Below are 25,796 nucleotides of genomic sequence, written 5' to 3' on the forward strand. Positions count from 1 at the left end.
GGTAGTGGAGGTGACAGAGTTCAAGGAGGATCTTTGCACTGTCATGACAACTATGTTACCATCACATTTGTCCAGGTTCCTGCAGACACAGATGTGCTTTGAGCGGTCATGGGAGACATTCAAAACTGTGAAACAGCAGAAGCGTGAACATACATGGTGCACAAGAGGAACAGAGATCTAGGATTCCTCTACACTCGTAGAAAGACCTACAGCAAGAGAGTTCAACTCCTTGTCTGTGTGGTGTTTGCATGTTCTCACTTGTGCCTAGGTGGGTTATTTGAGGTTTTCCAGCTTCCTTCATTCCTCCAGAGACATAGATTTTAAGGTTAATTGGTGATTCTAAATTAGCTGAAGGTGAGGTGTATAAATCCTTGAAGTAAATGTGTGAATGTATAAAGTTTTCTGGTAAGATTAGAAGTGCTATATGAAAGCAAACATTACATTTGCACGTACAATATAACTGAAATCAATGTAAAAATAAACTGATAGTTTAAAGAAATTAGGACACATTTACTCTGAGCTGACTGCTAAGATCAAAACAGATGGAAAAAGGAGTTGGTGAGGTCATAAGATTGTTAAAGCATCTGAGGTGCCTTCAGTGAGTGTGATGAAATGTGCAAATCCTGCCACTTTCCTACCACTGCTACTGAGTTTGCAATAAGCATCTTTTTTATGTTTTGTGTTGGTTAATGTTGAATTAAAAAATTTTTTCCCGTGTCTTGTGTAAAACAGGGCATGACGTTGTGTGAAAACAGATGGTCTTCTCCAAGAATAATTGGATCTTTTAGGTTTTAAAACATTCTCCCCGCTCTCTATAAATATTTAATAGTAGTTTCAATGTATTTATTAAAGCCAGACCATTTATCCTTTTCTAAATTGATCTGTAATTAACCATTCGGTAGCTATCCGGACCACACAGTGAAATATGAACAGTATGTAAGGGTTAAAGTGAGACGCCAGATAGAGAGTGCACAAATGATGAGGAGCCTGCCTCATTTGCAGACGGTGACATGGTGTCCCGCCTACAAGGCGTGGAACCGCGTCTCCTTTTCACGAGGATTTCACTGGGGACAGAGGGAGATACCGAGAGCACCATCGATGGCCAGGACACGGGGTGAGTAGCACCAAGTATGACATTAGCAGATAAGTACCCCTCGTTAAAACCCTCCGGCGAAGCCGGTGAGCATCTTCTGCTCGGGTGACGGGCTGTATCCTGACTGCAATGGAGGAGGAGACGAGGACAGGCTGGGCTGGATGATTGAATAACACTAGCCGCCTTCTGAGGAATAACGGTGGTGCTCACTGTAATAGCGAGTAAGTTTGCTATTAATCTGAGGCAGAGAACAGCAAGAGACGTTAGCCGCTGTTTAAAGAAACGACACGATCATGAGTTGTGATTGATTACGCTAAACATCACAAGGTTGCAAATGCAGCCTTTCAATGCACCAGTCGGTGGGCTTCTGTTAACCACAGCTCTGATCCTGACTAATCGATTACCAACAATTACGCTTTAAACATTTTAAGTTTAAGTTTCTGATTAAACAAGCGTGGATGGTTATATTAATGATGGCTGAGAATGAGCTGCTAAGACATCAGCCTTCTCAATTGCCAGAGGATGACTGTTATCGCACTCTGGGCTACCAGAAGATAAATTTGCCGTAATTGTTTTTTGTTTTGTTTTTTAAGAAAAATTACCAAGGCTGTTTTTTTTCCTGAGACAGCAGCTATCGTATAACCAGAAGGGGCGCCACTGCGCACGATCAAGTAGGCAACTAGCTGTCATCAAAGTTAGGCGCTTCTCAGTTTTTCATGTGTGAACCCGTTTTTTAATGCCCACCGGCCTGGATGGGAGCCCCGAACCACATTTAAAACCACAGTAAAATGGCGTCAGAAACATCCGGGTCGCGGTGAGAAGTAGCTGGTGGCGCCGGGGGGATACAAAAAGTTGGGAGTCTTTTGAATTTAGGCTCCGACCACACTGTTGGGTTTCTTTTCAGGCTTGAGCTTCTTAGCAGTAGTTGCTAAGCTACCACCACAGCGCGTGCAGCCAAATAAAAAGCTCCCAGTGCGCGCGGCAGCCGCGAATCCAGTCACAACAGCCAGATGACAGGCCCGCAGAAAGTGGAAAGAAAATAGTTCCCATCGCTTTTCATCAGTATGTCTGCTCTGTGCACAGTCACCAGAAGTGGACAAAACCAGCAGGTATTTTGAAATGTCGAGGAAGGAGAAACACAGGTGTAGTCACTGCATAGTCCTGTGGGATAAAGTAAAGGGTATCGATCACAAGTAAATACAGTGCCAGTACTGCCGATACCGATACTTTTAACTTAGAAATGCAGCTTATGTAGGGAAGAGCAACGTGTCATCACTTATGAGGTGAATCACCATCAGTTTGCAAATTCTGAGCACATTTTAATCACCACTGTGATTTTTACTTTCTGCAATAATTAGTTAACAAAATAAAACACTTCATTTTTTATGAGGACCTGTGAGGTAAACGTGTCTGTTTCTAAAGGACTTTGGTTCAACTTCTGATGTCTAAATGTCCTATGGACTATAAATAAAATAGATGTGACATTCGACACAAAAACCGTGACATATTTTATAATATCCCCAAAATAATGTATTTAACACAGTTCAGCGGGCAAAATACTGAACATAGAGGTTAAAAACAAAGTATTGACGCTATTGTGCTATTATTAATTCAATACCAATACCAGTGTTTGTATTGATACTTTTTGGACCAAGCTGCCTACCTCTAGTGCACCTCTGGTTCGCTTGAATGACTAAGTTACGCAGATCTATAGACTATCCATAGAGAGCTTATTAATAACAATTGTCCACCAATGGAGATTATTTACTAAAAACACAAACCTTGTCTACAGAATATAATTGGATATGTTTAGTAAGAAAAGCACAAGGGATACCTGATTTTAAATTCTGGCTGAAAAAATGCATTGTAACTTCTTACATTTACAGAAATGTATCCTGAAATATGCCTGATATCAGTTGGTTAGTTACAGTAATCTTTGTCTTTCAGGGAACAAGCAAATAAGAACAAATATTACTCATTTTACTTTTACAAAATGATAAATGACTCTTTTACTAACCACTATTGCTCATGTTTCTGTTGTGTTTCATCACTGGCTGTGGTTTCAGTTTTTGACCTAGCTGTTTATTAACATAAATATCTAATTGGCCAATCACATTGCAGCATCTCCATGCAGTTAGACATGTATACATGGTCAAGATGAGCTGCTGAAGTTCAAACCAAGGATGAGAATGGGGAAGAAATGTGAACAACTTTGAGCGTTGTTGGTGTCAGACAGCCCATATGACACCAACAATGCTCAGAAACTGCTGATATACTGGAATTGTCCTACACAAAAATCTCTGGCGGCTTACAGAGAATGGCAACTAACTCTACAATTCACACGAAAACTGAACAATTGAAGATGGGAAAACATTGCCTGGTCTGATAATTTCTGTTGCAACATTCAGGTCGTAGGGTCAGAAATGGCATAAACAACATGAAAGCCGGGATCCATCCTGCTTTGTATCAACAGTTCAAGCTGGTGTAATATAATGGGAGATATTTTTTGCCTACTTGAGAATTGTTGGTGACCATGTCCATCACTTTATCACCACAGTGTATCCACATACTGATGACTGCTTCAAGCAGGATAAACTGGAAGCAGTTCAAGAAACCGGTTTCTTGAACATGAGAATGAGCCCACTTTACTCAAATGGCCTCCACAGTCTCAGTCCAATAGAGCACTTTTGAGATGTGGTCATAGATAACGTCAATATGCGGGCCACAAGTTTGAGACCCCTGGTTTATAGTAACAGATACTTTTTGCTTGTGCAGATATTTAGCCACATGTCATTGCTGAATAGGGCTGGAGGCTGGACTGGGACAAAAAATCATCCTTGGCCGATGGCACAAGTTTGATTATGGATATTGAAGCAGTCGTATTGCAGCATGTGACAATAATTAAAAGCTATGCTTTAGCTATTAGTAGTGGCTCATGGTCATTTTACCCGAATCCTTGAGTCTCTCCCTTTCTAAATATGTCCCTCTATGTATTTTCTTACCACGTTAATTGAATTTTCCTTGTCTCTTCCTCACTTCTCCACAGCTGGTGCTAGCAGCAGTTAATTTGCTGTATCTATTATTAGTTTCTTTTTATTGTCTTCTCTCAGCTCCACCATCGCCACTTCTTCCACACAAAACTTTTTCTACAAGCTGCGTGAGCACACAGCGACAGTAGGGGAAGAGCTGGTCGTGTTAAGAGATTTGACTGGGAGATCCAGTGTCAGTAATAAAAATGAACAAATGGACTGTTGTCGGCGCATCCCAAAAGTGCGTCGGCCCACCGGGAAAATGCCCAGTATGCCAGATTACTGGTCCAACTCTAGTGCTGTACATCAGTACAAGAACATGTGGAAAATGTTTTTACTATATTTTCTTTGTAAGAGAACAGGCCTTTTAGCAGATATTAGAGATCAGAGATTATATAATGGACAGTCTGCAAAACCAGTATTCTGTCATGTATTATTAATTTTTCCTCTTTCTTCATCATAATCAATATTTATTTTAGGCATAATTCACTCAGTGGTATTTTCAGACTCCACTGATAACTTGTTTACTTGATGTAAATGTTAATGCTGTGCATCAGTCTGTTAAGCTGTGTTCTGACACTATCACAGTTGAGTGATCCCCTGGTCCAAAGATGAAAGGATTTGTGCATGCTAATTATTTAAAGTACAAGAGCTTAAATCTTTATCCCAACTTTGATCAGGAGAAACTGGCATCTGCGGTGCAATGATATACTGACAGCTCAGGCTGCATTCTCTAAAGAATGAACTTAAACTCAAGAACAAACTGTGCTTTATTTCGTGACTGATCAAAGGAGCACGGTGTCAGACATCACATCCACTGATCATATAAAATGGCAGGCAAACGTATTTATAGAACAAACATTCAAACTCTTCAGAAAGACTGTGCTGGAAATATCACTACGCTGGTAAATCTCTAGGGAATACAGTTGTTGGTTCAGTTCGTTTCACAAAGGTTTGTCTCCCGTGTAACAGTAGGGCAGTGCTTTACTTCGCAAATGAGTAGCTGAGCTTTACAAAGCGCTTTGTATCCTGAAAGCACCCTGAATGCAAAGAGCCATTTGGGAAACAGCAGTGTTTCTTTTCTTTACAGCTGTCTCCCAATCAGACGGCTTTTCCTGCTCGCCTCGTGTCTGAGCAGAGGGGGATATCGGTGTGTTGCCAAAGACCGGTCCCTGCTGTGCTCTTCCTGCTTTTGTATCGTCAAGCTTTTTCTGTTGCAGATCGTGAAAAATATGTTTAATAAGCGTCGGTGTTCTGCTGAAATTAGGTGTTAAAGGTGAGGCCTGACTAAACAAGAGTGCAAATAAAAGTCAGAACAGTTATAAAACCTGAATTAGGCTACACGAGAGTGAGCGTTATAAAGGAATTTGAGTTCAAACGGAGCAGATGGCCAGAAGGTAACAGCCCATATTGTTCCAATTAATAACCATTTTCCACACAGTTTTTGGATTCGTACAAGCTCTATTTATCTTTACTTCTTCATTGCCAAAATACAAAATGTGAAAAGGAAATAAAAGACACGTTTTCAGTAATAACTAAACTGTAATAATTTACCGGTGTAATAATGTTTTTGCATAGAGGGTGCAGAGCGAGCTGGAAATGAAGGTAATTAGGTTATGCTTTGCAAATAATATGCAGATATGTCAAGGGCAACATAATTCAGCAGACCAGACTCAGCTGGCAGAAAGCTTGACCCAGCCGAGATATTTATGTGACTGTGTGTGTGTGTGTTTGTGTGGGTGGTTTTGTGAAACAGTCATGCTTATTGATCTGTTCTCTGACAGATTCAGTTCACTGAAGAGAAAATGCAGCAACTGAGCGAATTGAGCTTTTGGGTCTGCATGACCAGGCTGTGTTTTTCTATGTTCACAGGGGAGCTGACACAGAGGTTTATGCAGCAGAGCTGTGACAGCGACTGACGCTTTCAACAGTTATCAGTTAGGTGATGTACAACCCTAGATTCATACTAATATTCTCATTGTCTGACTCTTGAGCCACATAGCTCAGTAAGGCAGTTCTTTGTATTTTTAATCATCATTTATTTGAAGAGTAACATTTAAATGTAGTGGTTCAGAAAGTCTCTGAATGACTGGTGTTATTTATTTTCCTTTTCTTTCTACAGGGTGCTAACTAAAACACGGCCATGCCTCCCCCATCTGACATCGTGAAGGTGGCTATTGAATGGCCTGGTGCCAATGCTCAGCTAATAGAGATGGACCAGGTATGCATGAGTACGACAAATGACATAAATCCTCACAATGCCTCTAAGAACTTATCTTCCTCTAGCTATTACAGTGAATCATTCAATTCAGTTCAGTTTTATTTATGTAGTGCCACAACAACGGGTCGCCTCAAGGCTCTTTATGTTATAATGGAAAAACCCTACAGGAACAGAGAGAGAATCCCAACAATCAGATGACTCCCTATGAGAAAGCACTTGGCAATAGTGGGAAGGAAAAACTCATTTTTAACAGGAAGAAACTTCCAGCAGAACTGGGCTCATGGAGGGGTGGCCATGTGTCATGAGTGGTTGGGAGGTGAGGGGAGGAAGACGGGCCAAAAGACACACTGGAAGAGAGCCAGAGATTTATAATAACTAATGATTAAATGCAGAGAGGTGTATAAACATGCGTGGGCTGTAAAGAGTTGAGTGAAGAATAAACGAAGCGCATAACAGGAAGGGGAATAACAAAGGGGAGGAAATTATGTGCGGCTTTAATGTGAAAATTTCATGTATGCAAAATACGAAAGTACCCCAACTGGCAGATTTGATAGATAGTGCCATGTGAGGAGTGATGATTCATGATTCCTTTAAGTCCTTTAATGTTGAATTTTTCAATTCTTGTAAGTTTCTTTCCCCTCTTTGCAGAAAAGACCTTTGTCCTCAATAATTCGGGAAGTATGTGATGGGTAAGTATTACTCCTGTATGTTTTAATTGTTTCCAAAGGTATGTTCTGTAGGATTACTTAAAATATTTGAGATTTATTTAGTTTCTAAAGTGGTAGCTATAATGAACTAGACTTTGGTGATTAGTAGAATGTAATTATAATACTGAAAGCTTTATTACAGATAGCTCAATCAAATGGAAGATCTAAGGAGCACATTAGTTAACTAACTAAACTGTAAGAAGCAGTGAAAGCCCAGAAAAAAGATGAGACATGTCATTCTCTTAGATCTGCGTCGTGAAAGTCTATGTGGAAAAGCTAAACATGAGAAAATGCTTATGATGACCACACTTACTGCTGTAACACCACACATAACCCTACTCACCTCTTTCTAACCCCCATTGTTGTGTTTGGACTTTTTTGCACCTAAGTGATGGCTATTACAGATTTTATCCCACCCGTCCAGCTCTTAGCCTGGCTCCATCTACCCACTGCCTCCTTTTACCATCTGAAACAGAAAATTCTTTGCACTTTACTGTAAACACCCACTGAGTGATTCTCCTCCACAGCCTCTCGTGTTTGCTGCTCGTGTAAATACAACTGCTGAAGGCAACAATCTGACTTCGAGCAACCTTTTGTTCATGCATACCAGAGTATGCTGCATTGCATTACATTTCTACAGTGTGTTCTACTAATTTTCTTCTTTATTTTCCTAGTATGCAAAACTGATATTGAATATTAATTCTTTAGCAAACATTTTCTCTCTGCTTTTGTCTCCAGCTGGTCTTTGTCTGGCTCAGAGCAGTTTGCCCTGCGTTATGCTGATGGTCCTCAGCTTTATATCACTGAGCAGGTGAGCATTGTTTTCTTCCTAACCTTGAGATGAGGACTTTATGAATCGATACTGAACTCTGTTGTAATCCTTTCAGAGTCGTGGCGACATCAAGAACGGGACCATTCTTCGATTAGCAATTTCTCCTGTAAGTGAAAAATGTGGCATTGAAAGTGCCATAGCTATACATTTGCTGGAGAAGCGCTCTCTTGTGTGACAAAATAAATACAAAAATATATTAAATGCTTATGTTTTGCATGTCTTATAAGGTCCACTCACTGTTAACAATAATAGCCATTACTATAAACATTAAATCAGCCAATCACGTGGCAGCAACTCTGTGTATTCACACATGTAGACATGGTGAAGATGACCTGCTGAAGTTCAAATGAAGCATCAGCATGGGGAAGAAAAATTATTTAAGTGACTTTGGATGAGGCGTGGTTGTTGGTGCTCGACAGGCCTGTTTTGAGTATTTCAGAAACTGCTGATCTTTAGTTATATAATAAAAGCAAGGTGTACCAAAAAAAAAAAAAAGGTTAGTGTATATATCTTGCAGTTTATAAGACATAAAAGATCACATTAACATTTGCTATTGTAGCTAATAGAAAATTATTAAAATGTATTATTCCACATGGGCTATAAGTTTCTCCATATATGCTTACAGTAAATTCAGTGACCTGGACAAAGTGATGAAGGTATCATGACACTGATTGATCGTGTTTGTCTCTGACAGGCTCGTGCTGCTCGCCAGCTCCTGGAGAGGATCCAGTCCCATGGCATCGATGCTCGCCTCGAGGCTCTGAAGGAGCTCGCCAAGCTCTCTGCAGATCCAACCTTTGCTGCAGAGTTCATCAACATGGAAGGCATTGGGACGCTGGCTCGTCTTGTGGAGAGCGGCACTCAGTGAGTTTTTTTACCCCTCAGCCATTCAAACTGATACCATTGGTGACCTTGTTCTTAAGGTCAGAGGTCAGGTTTTCTGAAAAGCTTATACTACTTGATACTTGTGAAGGAGGTGATGTAAGATTTTGAAATTGATACCATAGGTGCATCTTCTAGGACAGCAATCCCCAACCCCTGGGCCCCGGACTGGTATTGGACCGTGAGTCGTTTGGCCGCGAAAGTTGAGGCTCAGGTGTGAAATTTATGGTTTTTAGGTTGTTTTTTTTTTATTATCAGTTTTTAGCATTATTTTTTATCGTTTCGGTTTCCCTGGGTCTTTTTCCATGTGTTTATTTAAAGGCCTTAAAGGCCAGTCCGGTCCGTGGCGCAAAAAAAGGTTGAGGACCGCTGTTCTAGGAGGCTGAGGGGTAACGTTTTTGTTTTGTTTTTTACAGCTGACAGAGCTGATCGATGACTGTGTGTTGTATCATCTTTGTTGGATTTGCAAAGCTTGGCATTGCTTAATGACAGTGCTGTAAACTGCTAAGGCTATTAGCAATTTTTAAAGAACATCAGTTTCCTTTACTTTTGCTGCTTCCCTCTAAATCCACTACTTGCACTTTTAAGCTCAGTTCACATTCATTTAGTGATTTTATTTATATACTACAGTTGGATTACTTGTGGAGGTCAAATAAAGCCACTTAGTCAAAAAGATAAGTTTTGGCTTTTTAAAGTCTGCCCTCATATCAGGATTTCTGTAAAGTTAATCTAAATGTTAGCGTGTGATCTGAAAGGCCTGCCCTGACTGTACTTCACTCCCTTCAGCTTTGGTGAAATGTTGGCCTTCACTCTCACTGCCTTCCTCGAACTAATGGATCATGGCATTGTGTCCTGGGACCTTATCTCATTGTCCTTCATCAAGCAGGTACTTCTTCCAACAAAAGAACAATTCATAGGACACATTTTTCATTTCAGTGAAACACCACTGTACAACTTTCCACTTTAAGAAAACAAAACTAAACTTCAAGTTCTTCTTTCTTTGACCTCTTTTTCTACACAAATGCCGGAAATGTGTGGGTACTGTTGCTGAGCAACTACTCACATAATTTGGAGCTCATTCTGTGTTTATGTAAATAGTTTTCTCTGGAAAACTTCATCCTAGCCTTGGCAGCCACTTGGGAGAATTTTGCAGAACTCTTGATTTTGTTTTCTTTGTACTGGATAAAAATATTCTACTCGATTTTTGTCCAAATGCACCAAATAAACCAAGAAATGAAACAAAATTTGTTTCTCTGTGTTAACCGGTTTTCTCTCTGCTCACTTAGATTGCGGGCTACGTCAACCAGCCGATGGTGGACGTGTCCATCCTGCAGCGCTCCTTGGCCATCCTCGAGAGCATGGTTCTGAACAGCCATAGCCTCTACCATCGGGTGGCACAGGAGATCACCGTGGGACAGCTCATCGGGCACTTGCAAGTGTGAGCACACACACACGCACAGGGGCTTCCTGCGCTCTGAAATGGGGGAAAGTGGAGGGTATAGAAGTGTGGAGTGACTGGATAGAAAAAGTTGCTGTGAGTTTTGTTTCTGTTTATGTGGATGGGTATGGGTGCACAGGCGATTCCAATCAAACAGCATTGCTGTTATAAGATTTTTGTTGTTGCTGAGAACTCCCATGAAAAGACCAAAACCAACAAGTTAGGAGGACACAAAACCCCCAAAAAGGGGGTCGAACACAGGACATGGAGAAAGCATACAACCTGAATACACAGGGTGGGCAGGGTGACTAATTGGGGGAGGGGGTCAGGGAACACAGAGGAAGGAAAACAGCTGAAGAATCACGCAGTAAGTAATGCTGAAAACACCATGAACCAACCAAACTAACCAAAACTCAAAGAACTCCTAACCAAGAACCTGACGCATAGTGGTGATGGAAACTACTTTTACTGTATGTATCAGGCTGCCAGTTTCGTTATAATCAGATGAAGGAATGCCTGGTGTGAATGTTAGTGGTGACATTAAGTAGTTAATCTGCTCTGTTTGCTCAAGTGTACAAGTGTCAAACATAAGGCCCGGGGCCCAGAATTGTCCCGATGCAGACCTTTCACTTAAGAAGAAGGCAAAGAGAGCATAGATTTTCATATGTTTTACAGCTTTTCCTACTGATAAAAACCTGCTCCATGGCCATTATTGCTGTTCTCACAATTTAACCCCAAATACTTGGGCTTAATTCTGTTTCTTACATATATCTCAGGGATTAAATGTGTAGATAAACGCATTTGCACTGACAGGATGGGGAATTTCACTGTTCTGGCCCATTTAGGATCAAAGTGGGCTGTATGTGGCCCACGATGGAAAATGAGTTTGACATGCCTGCTCTGGTGAGTTTTCACAGCAGCACGACTGCATATGAGTCACTCGCAAAATCAAAACAAATCTCTGTGCTAGTTATAATGATGATACATTTTGTGTTATGAACAACAGTGGAGCCCTATGAAATAATGAAAATGAATCTTCTTCTTTTGGATACTGCCTTTAGGGGGCGCATCATCTGCCTCCATGTCACCCCTGTCTCATCCTCCTCTCTCACACCAACCCTCTGCATGTCCTCCTTCACTTCTTTCATGAATCTTCTCTGTGCTCTTTCTCTTTTCCTCCTGCCTGGCAGCTCCATAGTCATCATACTTTGTCCAGTATATCCATTATCCCTCCTATGTACATATCCACATCATATATGCCTCACTAATAATATTAGGTATAAGATAAAAAAGCATTTTCTGTTACGATAAACTCAAAGTTGGTTTTGGTCTTTTTATTGGAGTAAAGCCAAAGTTTAGAAAAATGTCACATAGCAAAACTAAAGACTGGTGCAAAGAAGACGCTTCTAAAAATCCTGCACCCATCCCAGGTGTTTGTTTTAATGGTAATTAGACTATTTTTTTATGCAGTTAGCCTGTAGTTTTGTTCCTGTGTGGAGATTTGCAGAGCATGCTACTTCTAACTGGTTGTTGCGCTGCTGGATATTCCTTCAGGTCAAACCAGGAGATCCAGACGTACGCCATCGCTCTCATCAATGCTCTCTTCCTGAAGGCACCAGAGGACAGACGGCAGGTCGGTGCACTGCACTAACAGCACAGAGACAAGGACCGACCTAACAGACCTAACTGACATACTAATATTAAATCTTCATATTTCATCCTAAAGAAACATATGTCTACATAATAGACATTGATTCATAACATTTGTGGTGTCAGAGACCTCATGACAGTGGCTCACCGTGGTTTCTAATGTGCGCACCAGTAGGCCAATTAAAGCTAATTTCACGAACAGACGTCTGTCTGCCAGCTGTCACGCTGTGGATTCAGCCATCGCTGCAATGACAGTCTCACTCCAGATACTTTCCTTTGAAGTTTGTACATTTGTTTTGCTGTAGTTTTTCCAGAGCAGCTCAGTGAGGTTAACCGGCCACCCATCTGCAAGCGACTGATGGTTGTTTGCGTCTTTTAGAAAAAGAAGTCAGAAAACAGAAAACAATGAGTTTTAAGAAAGCAGCTTCTTTCCATTTAAGGACTGTTCCCAATGTTATTCATGTGTAATATATCACATCACATTACATTGCATTTCTATTTCTATTTTCAGTTTTTAAGTTGATTCAAGGAGATTCGAACAAAAACAAATTGAATCTCGAGTATTTTTGTTGTTCAGATAAATGTACAAATACCGAAGATGGAAGTGTTTCTGTCCCACCTGTCACCGCCATCCGTCCTCTCTCTCCTAACTCCAGCATGCTTCAGAGTTTAACCTTGTTTAATACACCTTACATGCAGTTGTGTGCTTTTCTAAATTATTGTTCTCCATGTAAACTTTGATTTGCAGTTTATGCCAGAAATTGTATTGTAACATAGAAAACACAACATTTCTTGAAATAATGTCCTATAATAAATGTAGTAGTACTTACAGTATGTAGACGTTTTCTACTCGGTTTGAGCAAAACGCTTTCTAATTACAGGCAGTCTCACAAACGCATTCATGATTTTAACCTAACAGTCACACACTCAATTGGGCAATTTGGGGTACTTTGAGATGCATACTAGAGGAGCTGGGGATCACACCTCAGGCCTTCCAATTAGTTAAACAACTTGCTTTACTTCCTGAGTTACAACTCTCAATTAAAATGTTTTAACTAAGCCAAAGAATTTAGATAAAACTAAAAAAAAATATTACTTGTTGCTGTCCTCTGTTAGTACAAACCCTCCATTTACACAAATTGACTATATCTGTTTACATTTTTTTAAAGGATTTTTCAACAGCAAAACATGACACCTTACATTTTTTAATATTACTTTTTTAGTTATTTTTAGTTTTAGTGATTTTAATTGTTACTAAGGCTGTGCAGCTGCAGATTTGCAACACCTGGTTTATACTTAAAGTTTCCCAAATGCAAAGGTGCTAAAATCCTCAGTCCTCATTCAGCTTTAAAGTTCTAAAAAATTCAAGTGTACACTCAATTATATTTAATCTCGAGATAAAGTATTTTCCTTAATTTACTGTGCAGTGCACCAGTTTTGTTTTTGCCGTAACAGGAAACGGTATGCAAAGGGCTTTTAATGTTCATTTATCTCCAGTTGCTGTTGTTGACCACTGGAGGGCGAAGTGAGTCAACTATACTTAGAGAAACAGCAGAAATGCATCCTGTGTTTAGCTCGCGCTGTGTCATTACCGTAATTACCGTCTAAATGCCAGTTTTCACCTCATTTAGCAAATACGCATAAAGTAGCACCTCAGCTTTTAGATATATAGATCTCTCCGCATCAGTTTTCGATGTTTTTCTTTTTTCTTATAAAAGAAGAGAGGCAGGGAGGAATCAGAAGAGACTAACATGTTTACAGTACACACATGAGAGCAGCCAGTAAGCCTCACTGATTTGCATGTTTAATGGTAGTTCTAAGCATCATCCTGCTACTCTGTGGGTTGATAAATCCTGCCGTGGGTGATGGTTTATAAACGTACTTTACGTCTGGTGCATTAGGTGATGTGTGACTGCTGATTTTTATTTGATGCTGTTTCATGTTCTTATTTCGTTGCATGCTGTGACGGTGATGTATCTCATGGTCCATGTGCGTGCACGTTTTATTTCCATTACTGTTACACCCACACTACTCCTCCCACTCTGAACCCGTAGGAGGAGTATACTAACCCGCTGGAGCAGCACCTCACCGTGAGTACACATCCCTCTTTAGCTCATATCATCTTTTCCACCTCTCTTTCACTGTCTGATCCTTTCTGTGTCATGGAAAGCCGCTGCATAAACCCTCAAATTAAGCCAGAACCATAGCTTGCTGCACCAGCAGACAGACTTGTCACCGACTGTGAAATATTATACAGAAGGTGCGAAGGCAAATGGTTTAAACCATAGATCAAAATCTAGCTTTAGATTATTTCTCATTTATCCATAGGTCGATGTCAGTAAAATTATCATTGGGTGCGATTCTAGTTTGTAGTAAATCATCTTTCCTAAATTGATTTTTGTGGAGTAATGTCTGTCTTTACCCTCAGGAAATGGCAAGCTCTTTGGCTCAGAAACACCTGCGCTCCATCATCCTCAATGTGAGTATCAAGTCTGAAACTCAGACACTAAAACGTAGCAGAGCTTTCATTTGATGGCTGTTAAGCTTTCCAAGTACTTTAAACAATTCCCATTGAAAGTGTCAGGAACTATTTCCAATAAAACTCCCGAAAACCTTGGTGATACACAATACTTGCTTTCATCCTCCTTTGAGACTTTACAGTGTTGGCGTTTGGTGATGGTTTCGACCCTTGAACAAAGAGCTGGTCACAATTTGGAAACTGGAAAGCTTTACTCACTTGCAGGGCTGTGACACAGAACCAGCAAATGTGATATGGGGCCAAGTCTATGAAGTGGAACAAAATCTCCTCTGAAAATGATTCCTTTTGGCATTTGTCTGAAAGCGCCTGGTTGAACTGGCTGCAAGTTAGGAAGTGCTGCACTCAAGCCTCCTGGAATAAGGAAATGTCCTAGAGCAGCTCCACCATTGTGCTCTTTCATGCACTGTTAGTGTGACCTGGTTATCTACTAGATAAATGTCTGTGCTATTTTATTTTTTATTGTTATTTCAGACAAATTGTAATCATGGTGCTTATCTTGCTTCTAATTAGAAAAATAATACAATTCATTTTTGTTATATTCCATCAGTAGCTTTGGTTTGTTCTGCTTCATATGATATGCTGCTTGTTTACAAATTTGCAGCCATCATAAAGGCTCAGCTAAAATCCCTCTGCTCCTCCTTTCCAGCACGTCATCAGAGGAAATCGACCAATCAAAGCAGAAATGGCACATCAGTTATATGTGCTGCAGGTGTTGACTTTTAACCTTTTGGAAGAACGGATGATGACAAAAATGGATCCCAATGACCAGGTAAAAAAGTGGAATAATGAATTTTGTGCTTATTACATGTTGCTATGCAGTGGTTTGTGTGATTTGAATGTAAAGTAATCTGATCGTCTGGAGCATGTTTAAAGAAGCAACATGTTCAGCTGAATGGAAACAGCAGGATCCTGAAAAAGTGTAATTAGAGACACCCTTCTACCAGTGACGTGTGCACTGTCAGAGCTGCTTTAAGTGTAACAAGTGGACCAGAAAATTAAAGTTTTCCTGTATTTTTTTTCCACTGCTTGTTTACAGCCATTCACTCTCTGCCGATTGACTTAGCCTTTTTGCCTTTTTCATTTCATTCCTTTGCAGCTGTGTGTTCCTGTTTATGCTAATATGCTCCAAACATGTTATTTTTTCTCTCACAGGCTCAGAGAGACATCATTTTTGAGCTACGCAGAATTGCCTTCGATGGAGAAAACGACCCCACTGGCACAGAGAAAAGAAAGGCCATGTACACCAAGGACTACAAGATGCTGGGCTTCACTGTGAGTCTCCGCTAGAGATTTCAGTTTCTTCTGGAATGATCTGGAGGTTGAAATCGACCCAGTTTGGTGCAATTCTTTCTGTCTCTTCACTCACATTATCTCTATTTAAAATGCAGAACCACGTGAACCCAGCTATGGACTTTACCCAGACGCCACCAGGGATGCTGGCTCTGGACAACATGCTGTATCTAGCCAAAGTTCACCAGGACACGTACATCAGGGTCAGTGCTGGTCTCATGCATGACTTTGCCGAGTTTACAGAGCCACCAAATGTCTTCCACAACACGTTAACACGTTTCCCTACTCATGACAGATTGTTCTGGAGAACAGCAGCCGAGAAGATAAACACGAGTGTCCTTTTGGTCGCTGTGCCATCGAACTTACTCGAATGCTGTGTGAGATACTCCAAGTTGGAGAACTGCGTAAGCAGCTTTGCATATGTTGCTGTTGTATTTCAGTGTCACTCTATCCCTTAATGTTTTTTTACATTTTTGTTAAATTTGATATTGAACTTGCTCCTCGATTGCAAAATGGTGTGATATGGAAGAAGTGTGTCTCCCTCATGCTTCATGTTTTTCATTTAGAAATCTTTTCTTCTGTGTAGCTAATGAGGGCTGTAACGATTATCATCCCATGTTCTTCACCCATGACCGGGCATGGGAGGAGTTCTTCTGTGTCTGCATCCAGCTGCTTAATAAAACTTGGAAGGAGATGAGAGCCACAGCTGAGGACTTCAACAAGGTCAGATATTAACATACACAACACATTTACATGTCAACATTTCCACCCTAGACAACCTTTTATATCATTTGAAATAGTATAAACCATACTGCCACATGTTAGACCATGTGATTGATTGATTGGTTTATAGATGAATGGTGCAATGGTGCAAGCCTTTTCGTAGAGCCACTTATATGACAGCCATTACAAACCCCAAATGCTACCTTTTCAAACTCTGTGAACTATTAGTATAGTTAATTGTGTGTAATTAAACTAAACACAGATAATATAGTCAGATTGTTTGAAGTTCCTGGGAATAATTGAAAATGGAATTAATTATATTTACGTAAATTTAACTTTATTTATCTGTGTTGTGGAGTAGAGAGAGTGTGTGACTCCTGAGGCTCTGCCTCCCCTTCTATTTGTATTTCCTATTCTACTGCTAGAAACTCAAAGAAACACAAGTAAATCTGAGCTCTGAGACTAGAGTGCTTTCTTTTGGCTAATATGTTATTGTAAAGTCTTTAAGATATCACCGTGCCTGATCATTTGATCTGATCATGTGAAAATGAAGGCAAACTAATATGGGAGAAATCTGATCTATTTCCAGTCCCTTTAGACTGATTATTTTCATGGTAAAACTTTCTTTGAAGTAGAGTAACTCCACACTCTCTCGTCCTCACCTGTAATCATGCACCTTGGACTGTTACCCGACACTGCTCTACACGACACAGCTTCAAGTTACAATACTGGATTAATTCAGTCATACATATTCAAATACATTAAGTTGGTAGATAAGAATATTAATGTGTTTTTTGTATCGCTCTCTACAATAATAAAAACGTAGTAGCTTGACCACAGTCTTGTTATATAATATAATTAATATTGTGTTGTTGTCAACCCTACTGAGTGAGTGTCACTTCAAAGTGCTGGTGCACTGCATTCAAGCTAGAAATACTCAGCAATGGAGGGAAATAAAGAAGAAGCAGAATGTCTGTTTGTGTTTTGTCTTTATTTGATAGTAGCAGTAGAGGTAGATGGGAAAGTGTTAGAGCAGGTCATTTTCGTACACGCCACCAGTCGAGCACAGGACTCGGCTGCTGATGCTGCTCTCATCCATGTGGTTGGTGTGGATGCTAACTACTTGGTTTGTCTCAAAAACAGAAATTGTTCAGGAATGTGTGCTTTGATTTTTGTAATCAGATTCACCCAAACAGTGAATATTCCCGACTTTGGTGATCCCCACGACTTTCTCTTTTTTCAGAAGAACACATGAATTCCTCTCTGTTGGCGAATCATTTTGGCAGTTCCTTAACTCAGTTTTTTTTTCCCTCCATCATCAGGTCAAGAATTTTACTTTGTACAATATGTCGTCAAAAAATGTTTGTAAAACATAGACCTGTCTATGAGCCACGGCTGTACTTTCCTTCATTAGCTAATTTTCAAGTGGTAATCTGAAATAATTAAGTGCTAATTATGGAAAAGTCACCACGCTGACATAACCTAACTAAAATGATGATTTAACGAGACGGTACGATTGTAAACACGAGCACTCAAATGTCATACCAAGTGCAGTGATGTTGAGTACAGTAGGTGCTCATCATTACCAAATACACCATCCATCCAGAGCGGACGGTGTTTGACAGGTATCACTGTGAGGAACATCAGGCGTAACACTGACACACAAAACTGTAGCTGCTGTGTTCTGCAATGTGTGACCGAGCAGCTCACTGGAGCAAACAGTTGAAAGGTTTTCGGTTTATTAAATAATGCATGACAGTTACTACCTCGAAAGACATTTAATGAAATGAACAGGGATACACAAAGCTGTTTTGTGTATAGAGTGCTTTAAATATTAATACCTTTTAAACATATTTGAGTCAGCAGTTTTAGCTTCTTCCCTGGGGAATGAGGGTTCATTAAAAGCCAGTGTTACTACTCTACTGTGTACTGTACCCATGTTAGCATTCGGGAGAGTATGTCATCTTTTCTTACTCGTCTTTTGTGTGTATGTTTGGTTAAACCCTCACCAGGTGATGCAAGTGGTCCGTGAGCAGATCACCAGAGCTCTGGCCATGAAACCGTCGTCCATAGACCAGCTGAAGACTAAGCTGCGAGGCCTCAACTATTCAGAGATTCTGCGTCTGCGGCAGTCAGAACGAATGAGCCAGGATGATTTCCAGTCTCCACCCATCATGTCAGTTTGTGTCCACACTACTTTTCTTTCTCATTACCTGCCTTGAGAATGTGGCTGTAATTTTTTTTTGCCCCCTTTGCTTCGCAAGTCTGTCAGACTGTTGTGGTGTCTGATCCTAGAAACACCTGCTGCACTTGGCGTTACTGCAAAGTCAGGGCGAAGGCAGTTTTGAGTTCTTTGGGTTGTGTGTACATGTTTGGACATTTTAGGACACATGTCAACATGATAGCATTAAAGATATGGCCATGAAGCTTTACATTGTTGCTGCTGATGACAAAATGAAGGTCAAGAATAGGCGGGTGCTGGAGGTAAACCTCACTCACATAGGGTTTCCCAGAAGAGGCATCTCTTTCGTCTTTATCTGGTGGACAAGCCAACTCTGTTCATAAAGCACTTTAAAAACAGCAACCACTGTCTGAAGTGCTAAACATAAGAACAAAAATACATTATAATAAAATATTTAATAAATGAAGAAAAAAATTGGCTCGAAGCCGAGCAGAGGAGGTGCGTCTTAGGAGCAAATTTGAAAATGGCCAGTGAAGAGGCCGGTCCGATGTGTAGTGGCAACGAACTCCACAATTTGAAAGCTGCACCTGCAAAAGGCTTGTTCCCTCTACACCTCCACGCACAGAGTGGAAGCTGATTGGCTGAAAGACCCGGCAAGAAGAGGATTGGACTGCAGTAATGGTGTCTGTATTGAGATTGATAGCGTGGGAAAATGGTAGTGATGTGAAGAACAGACTAGCAGCTGAACACCCAGGAAAGCAGGCAGATGAGTGATTACAGATCTTCCTTATTGAACTTCAATAAGGAGGCACAGGCTTCATTTTAAAATGAACTCAGAGCAGTGAAGATAAAAGAGGAGTAATGTGCTGACTCTTCCGTGTTCCAGTTAAAATCCAGCAGTTGCACCAGCTTGAAATGAGAGAGGGAGCACTCACCAATGTACAAAGACAGAGCTCTGATAAAGGCATGGATCACTGTTTTAGAGTGACCCATGACCCATATAGCTGCACTGCTCTGACTGTCCAATCTTAAGTCATTCTCTGTCCTAAAACCCATGTTTGTCACAGTAGGTGCCACTGGGCCCACGAAAACATGGACTTTCCCACGATGCTTGTGTACTCGGCTGTGGTCGCTAGAATTTGAGGAGTTTTAAATCATATCCGAACTGTGTTCTTTGCGTTTTTGTGCTGCAGTGAGTTGCGGGAGAGAATTCAGCCCGAGATCTTAGAGCTCATCAAGCAACAGCGACTCAACCGGCTGTGCGAGGGAAGCTGCTTCCGTAAACTGGGCAACCGTCGAAGGCAAGGTACAGTACAGCATCAGAGCAATCGCTTTGCTCTTATGAATGAGTGCTGATTGTAAACTATGCACCTTGTCCCCTTCTTTTATCTAGAAAAGTTTTGGTTCTGCAGACTCTCTCTGAATCACAAAGTGCTGCACTACGGGGACTTGGATGAGTCACCTCAGGGTGAAGTGCCTTTTGAGCTACTCAGTGACAAGAGTAAGACACTATAGTGGTTCCATCTGCCTGATAATAAGTCTGTCATAACACAGACAATGACACTGTCACCAGCGGAGCACGCCGCGTCCGTCACAAGGCTGACCTTAATAGGTGAATATGATTATGTGTTTGTTTCTTCTGTTTTTCCCCAGTCCCCGTCTCTGATATTAAGTCTGTGGTGACAGGGAAGGACTGCCCTCATATGAAGGAGAAAAGTGCTCTAAAACAGAACAAGGTAGTGTCATTTTCTTTCTTTTTAATTGCCATTCTAGTCTCATAGCTGCCCTTTAATTCTGTGCTGCCGCTCGGTGTAGAAACTCTGTTTGACCTGCTGATTCCCTCAGGAGGTGCTGGAGTTGGCCTTCTCTGTCCTCTATGATCCCGATGAAACACTTAATTTTGTTGCACCCAACAAATACGAGGTAAGCTCATATGTGCACGATAACACGACAGCTGTTCTTCCTTTTGTTTGGCACATGTGAAAACTTAAATCCGCACTGATTAGTATTTCTATTATTAAAACCTGGTTGTTTGTGTGGCGGGCTTGGAAAGAATTAGCTTTAATTCCCCCTGAATTGCACATCCTTGTGGAACACTTTAGCATCATTAACTTCTTTACTTTGTTTTACAGTCAGCAAATCTACTGATTTGCCTTAGTCTCACAGCTCTCATCATCCTCATTTCCAGCGACAGCAGGCAGCTGAATAAGCTCTGACAGATTTGCTGTATGTTACCTTCCCAGCACTAAACGGCAGACAGATAAAGTTAGCAACCAGCTGGTGAACACAGCAGCTAAAGAGCCAGATATTTCCCTTGGCAATTGGTGTAAAGCAGAATGTGAGTTAATATTGCACTTACTTTTGCCAGGTGGATGGAAACACTTCCAAATGAAGTCCAAGTTGTTCGGTGTTTGCCACTTATGTAAACTGTCAGCTGTTTGCTAATGCATTGTCTATATTGACTTTAAAGGGTGATAAAATGGGTGTTAATGCAGGTTTTTTTATTATTGTAAAACAAAAAAATATTTCAAAAGTAGCGTAAGAGGCTGGTCCGGGTGTTCGTTGTATAACTTTCAGCTAAAAGTCTAAAAGCTGCTGTCAGAAATCAGCTAATATAAAAAACAAAAAAACTCTCCTTGGATGTTTTCCCTCATATAGACTTGGCTGTGTTTCACCTTCATGTTTCTGTGTGTCCATATGTGCAGTATTGTATCTGGACTGATGGGCTGTGTGCGCTGCTGGGCAGAGAGATGGGCAGTGACCTGACACGCAGTGACCTAGATACTCTCATCAGCATGGAGATGAAGCTCCGCCTCCTCGACCTTGAGAACATCACGATCCCGGAAGCGCCGCCTCCTGTGCCAAAGGAGCCTAGCTCATATAACTTCACCTACAACTACAGCTGAGATGTGTGTGTGCGTGCGTGCGTGTGTGTGTGTTTGCAATGCATGCATGTGTTTGTCAAGGACGAATATGCTCAATTTTTTGATGACTTTAGCGAATATGTGGAAAAGGCTGATTTTATTTTTTTTATTTTTATTTTTTTTTAAACATTTCAGAACCTTGGAGGCTTTTACTTGTTTGTGACGCTGGATAGGAAAGATATGTTTTATCGCCTGATAGAGAGGTCAGAAGTCAGGGTTTGGTAGAGAAATGTTCTCCCGGAAGAGCTGAAAGAGATGAAATGAGAGAATCTCATCTGTCGGAGCGTTTCAAGCAGACTGCAGATTTTCTCTTCTTGTTGTTTGCCATATAAAGGTGGACATGAACACAGATGAAAAGATCAAAATCTACAAATGAATGTTTACATTTTAGTCCAACTTGAAGCATGAGACACTTGCCGTTTCCACGGCAACTAAGAACGAAGTAGCCAGTTTTAAATACTGTGTTCACTCCGATACTGCCTGCTACTCCATGTGTACAGATGTACAGTACAGTGTAATCACTTCCACACCGTGCTCCTCATCGTGGTCTTATTAATATTAATATATCTCATATGCAATGGATTAATTTAAAAAGGATTAGACATGTGAGAAAGCTTGAGATGTAAGATGTATAGAGCAGAAGCAGGTAATGTGTAACGATGTTCCCTTATTCACTTTGTTTTGGTTGTCATACATGGGACAAAACGTTTATCAGTAGGAATTATAGCTTTCCAGAGTCCAAATGATAATATAGAAAAGAGATGGTGAGGTGTAACTAAATTTAAAAAATGTTATTATAAAAGACCAGAAAACTGACGTGTGGTTACATTTGGGAAGTTGGAATATTTGCATTTAAGCATTTTCTTTTTCTTAAGGGTGTCGGGTGATTAATTATTCAACCAGCCATTTCAGCTCCACACATGATGACACAGTCATATATCTGTTGTGGCTTCAGTTAACTGAGTAGCATTGATGCTGCTTCTTTCTTCACACCACTACACTCTTTTCATAGGCCTGTTACGCAGTGTGAGCGTACTCTACCATATAAAGGATTAATGAAATTGTTTAAGTGTTTCTTGCCAAATGTAGGTGTCTGTAAGTGTGTGTCTGTGTGTGCAGATTTTTTAAGTCTGTGTGTGTTTTTGTATGTTGAGAGACTGAGGGCAAAATCTCTATATTTAAGGTCGCGCTGCTTGTTAAAGTTGGGGTCAAAGCCCTGACATCAAACACAATTAAAAGACATAAATCATGTGAACTTTTTTTCAATCATAGTCACTGCATTGCCTTATCATACGCTCATATGTTGATAATGAAACACTACAACACACTAAGATATGCTTATATATCTGCTCATATGAAGAGTTCATAAGTGTTGTATAAGCAAATAATTATTTATAGACACAATATAACACACTTCTAATACTATTTCATGTCCACATATGTTAATAGTTACAATACTGTGCAAAAGTCTTGAGCCATCCCTCACTTCTTTATATGGACCCAGACTTGCTAGTCATTTTTAAAGTGGTCTTGAGCAATAGTTCTCCATCCTTTCTATCTTTGTCTTTTTGTTAATTTTCAGTCCAGTTCTTGCATGTGAGCATTTTCAAATTAATGTTTTCTTGTTGTTTGTGAAGCCAGTATAAACCAGTATTGTGTCTACATATAACAGACAGCTTAACAAAAAAAATCAAAAACATGTTTATCCTCAAAAAGCTATTCGCCCCCAAAATTGGCATATTTCAGCATGGTACAGTGTGCGTTCTTAAAAGGACACTGGATAACAGCAGGGGCAGGCCTAAAAAAACCCCAAAACTGTCTACAGCAGATCAACAATGTGTGAAACTCATGCCCGTAAGAAATAAAGATTAAAAAAATTAGTCCTGCAAAGACCGCACACATCTATTGATCCATCTACTGTTCACTGAAGCCTCAATAGCAACTTAACGGCAGCTGAGAAAAGGTTGAGGCATGCCAAATTACCAAAGAACTGGACTGAAAATCAGTGGTGGTTCAAATATTTGTCACTATATATGGTTGAGGTCAGAACAAAGACACAACAGTGAGTATGGGTGAAGTGTTGGGGATCTTATCCAAAAATTCTGAAGCATGAGTGGAGAAAAGTACCGTCAGATTTTGATCCACCATGCAGTACCATCTGGAAAGTACTTGATTTGACTCATTTTTCATTATTACATTGATCCCAAACACACTGCCAATGCAGTAAAAGCTTTGATGGAAAAAACTTTAATGGAAAAAACCCTGTGAAACACTATCAGTCATGGATTGGCCTACCCAGAGTCTGGACCTCAGCATTATTAAAGCCCTGTGGGATCATTGTGAAAGATAATGAAACAAAAACCAGCCAACATCCAACCAGAACTTTGAATTACCTTCATGAAGCCTGGAGAACTATTACTGAAGCGTACTTAAAGAAATTACCACTAAGAATTTCTAAGAGATTTCATACAGTGTAAAAGAATAAAGGTGATCATACCAAATATTGACTTTAAAGCTTGTTAGAATTGTACAAACCCTGTTTTTGCCTTACATGATGAATTTCCACGTATGTTTGCACAGGTTTTTAATCACTTCTTTCCCATATTGCAATATAAAAAAACGAGTGCTCTAAGACTTTCAAACAGTATTGTACAAAGTGGATTATAAATCCTCCAATTACTGTTTACATTTAGTGTGTATTATGTTGAAACTATCAGATTATCTAGGCTAACACTTATGTTATACTGTGTTGCTAAAATGTTTTCAGTTTCCTAGTTGGTGACAAAGATTTTAGTCAACACTTGCATACTGACTTAAATCAGCTACAGCTCCATTATAATTTGTTATAAATAGTTTATTGATTTACTGTTAATGCAGTAAATACATACAGTTATTAAGAACTTTATTTGGAAAGTTCATCCTAGAGTGTTAAAAAAGTGTGAACATATAAGTCATGAATTAATCAGCATTTGGAGCTTTGATTTCCAACTTTTTATCAAGCAGTGCAAAGGCAAGCAGGAAAAACAAGAGGACATAAAACACAATCAAGTGCACAGAAGGAGACTAAAACAGAGCGGCATCTAGTACTGCTCATATATCATAGTGAAGTATGCGGCATTGTGTGTGCTTTGTACACAGTGGTAATAATTACAGTATTGTTGCTTGATGTCATTTTCTAATTTCCACATAGTTTCTGGTTCAAAACTTTGTCTTCTGAACCAGAACTAATTACTTGTGTCATTTGTTAATGCAGAGTAGAATTATATTTTTGTAACTGATCGTACGATTTTGTCAGTCTTGAAGAGAATGGGAACTAACAGTGGCATTTTCACTTCACGTCAGTGGGTGGGGTACATTCAGCATGCTCACGTCACACTGAAAACACATCACATAATTTAGGACACCAACTCCAGCAACTTCTTATGATGTCAGCTTGTGAAGAGGTTTACATTTGAGATTTTTTCTTGTTGTTTTTTGTTTGTTGTTTTTTGACCGATGCTGAAGGATTAACGGGTTGATTTCGCTGGTTAGTGTTACGGTGAGCCAAAGAGTTCAATTCGAGGCAACTAATGAAAACGCAAGAACGCAGGCAAACTACTAAAAGATTTTTCAGCATTTATCAATGTGAGAAAACAACCACCTGCTGAAATGCCGTCAGAATAAATGCAGAAACCTGGATATAAACAGAATATGAAACTGTGACACAACTTAAATGACACTAACATCATCTTTCACCTTCAAAAGCAACAAGCTACGGTATGCTCATCAATATTTAATGATCCCTAAAAAGATTTTCATTGTATTTGCAGCGGCCTCTGTGTATCCTAATGCATGAGTAATTGCTATCATTTTTATTATTTTTGCTAAATCTGTCAGATTTGAATATTTGATGAATATTTTCTAAAGTTGCTCCAAAGTAAGTTGCAGTATTTTGAGCTCTCTGGGCTTCCGTACACTTTTTTTTATTTCAGAAAGTAAATGGACCATTAAGCTGTGTTCAGAAATCAGCTCAAACAGGTTGGCAACGACAACATATTACAGGAAGTAAAGGAGCATTGCGTTGGATGTACAGTTTGACTTTGAGGTTTTTGCATCTGGCTCTCTTTTACATGACTTGCTAAACTATTTATTTACACTTGGTAGTGACAGTAAAGAATGACAAAGTAACATAAATTTAAAACATGGTATACATATGAGTCATTGTATGTATATACAGTATTGTGTTGCCTTATTGAAGAAATGTATTATGTTTTGTGTGAATAAATGCAAACTAACTACTGATGAAA

At 40.0% G+C, this 25,796-nt stretch overlaps 1 protein-coding gene across 7 annotated transcripts; it reads left to right on the top strand.

The window, feature by feature from the left end:
- The first annotated feature begins 65 nt into the window (after window positions 1–65).
- Window positions 66–25,796, top strand: elmo2 (engulfment and cell motility 2). 7 transcript variants are annotated; one of them, XM_014334356.2, is made up of 23 exons: window positions 66–1,114; window positions 5,995–6,064; window positions 6,245–6,343; window positions 6,992–7,032; window positions 7,789–7,861; window positions 7,938–7,988; window positions 8,577–8,746; window positions 9,551–9,650; window positions 10,051–10,202; window positions 11,757–11,835; window positions 13,907–13,942; window positions 14,281–14,331; window positions 15,038–15,160; window positions 15,544–15,663; window positions 15,780–15,884; window positions 15,977–16,085; window positions 16,268–16,404; window positions 18,417–18,580; window positions 19,780–19,892; window positions 19,980–20,087; window positions 20,240–20,322; window positions 20,432–20,509; window positions 21,292–25,796. In XM_014334356.2, exons 3-23 carry the CDS (start codon window positions 6,266–6,268, stop codon window positions 21,490–21,492), a joined length of 2,172 nt encoding a protein of 723 aa, XP_014189842.1. In that variant the 5' UTR covers window positions 66–1,114; window positions 5,995–6,064; window positions 6,245–6,265; the 3' UTR covers window positions 21,493–25,796. The 7 variants fall into 7 exon arrangements, with proteins under 7 accessions (XP_014189842.1, XP_005924781.1, XP_014189843.1 ...); XM_005924719.3 differs by having other exon boundaries at window positions 10,051–10,196; XM_014334357.2 differs by having other exon boundaries at window positions 5,995–6,059.

Source organism: Haplochromis burtoni, unplaced genomic scaffold (genome assembly GCF_018398535.1).
Source record: "Haplochromis burtoni strain Fernald_Lab_line unplaced genomic scaffold, NCSU_Asbu1 Contig_79, whole genome shotgun sequence".
NCBI lineage: Eukaryota > Metazoa > Chordata > Actinopteri > Cichliformes > Cichlidae > Haplochromis > Haplochromis burtoni.

Excerpts from the sequence above, each read along its gene's own strand:
- elmo2 (XM_014334356.2), top strand. The coding sequence starts at position 6,266 with ATGCCTCCCCCATCTGACATCGTGAAGGTGGCTATTGAATGGCCTGGT. Across the intron at positions 20,088-20,239 it reads TGAGCTACTCAGTGACAAGA|TCCCCGTCTCTGATATTAAG; the intron begins GTAAGACACTAT and ends GTTTTTCCCCAG. Across the intron at positions 20,510-21,291 it reads TTGCACCCAACAAATACGAG|TATTGTATCTGGACTGATGG; the intron begins GTAAGCTCATAT and ends CCATATGTGCAG.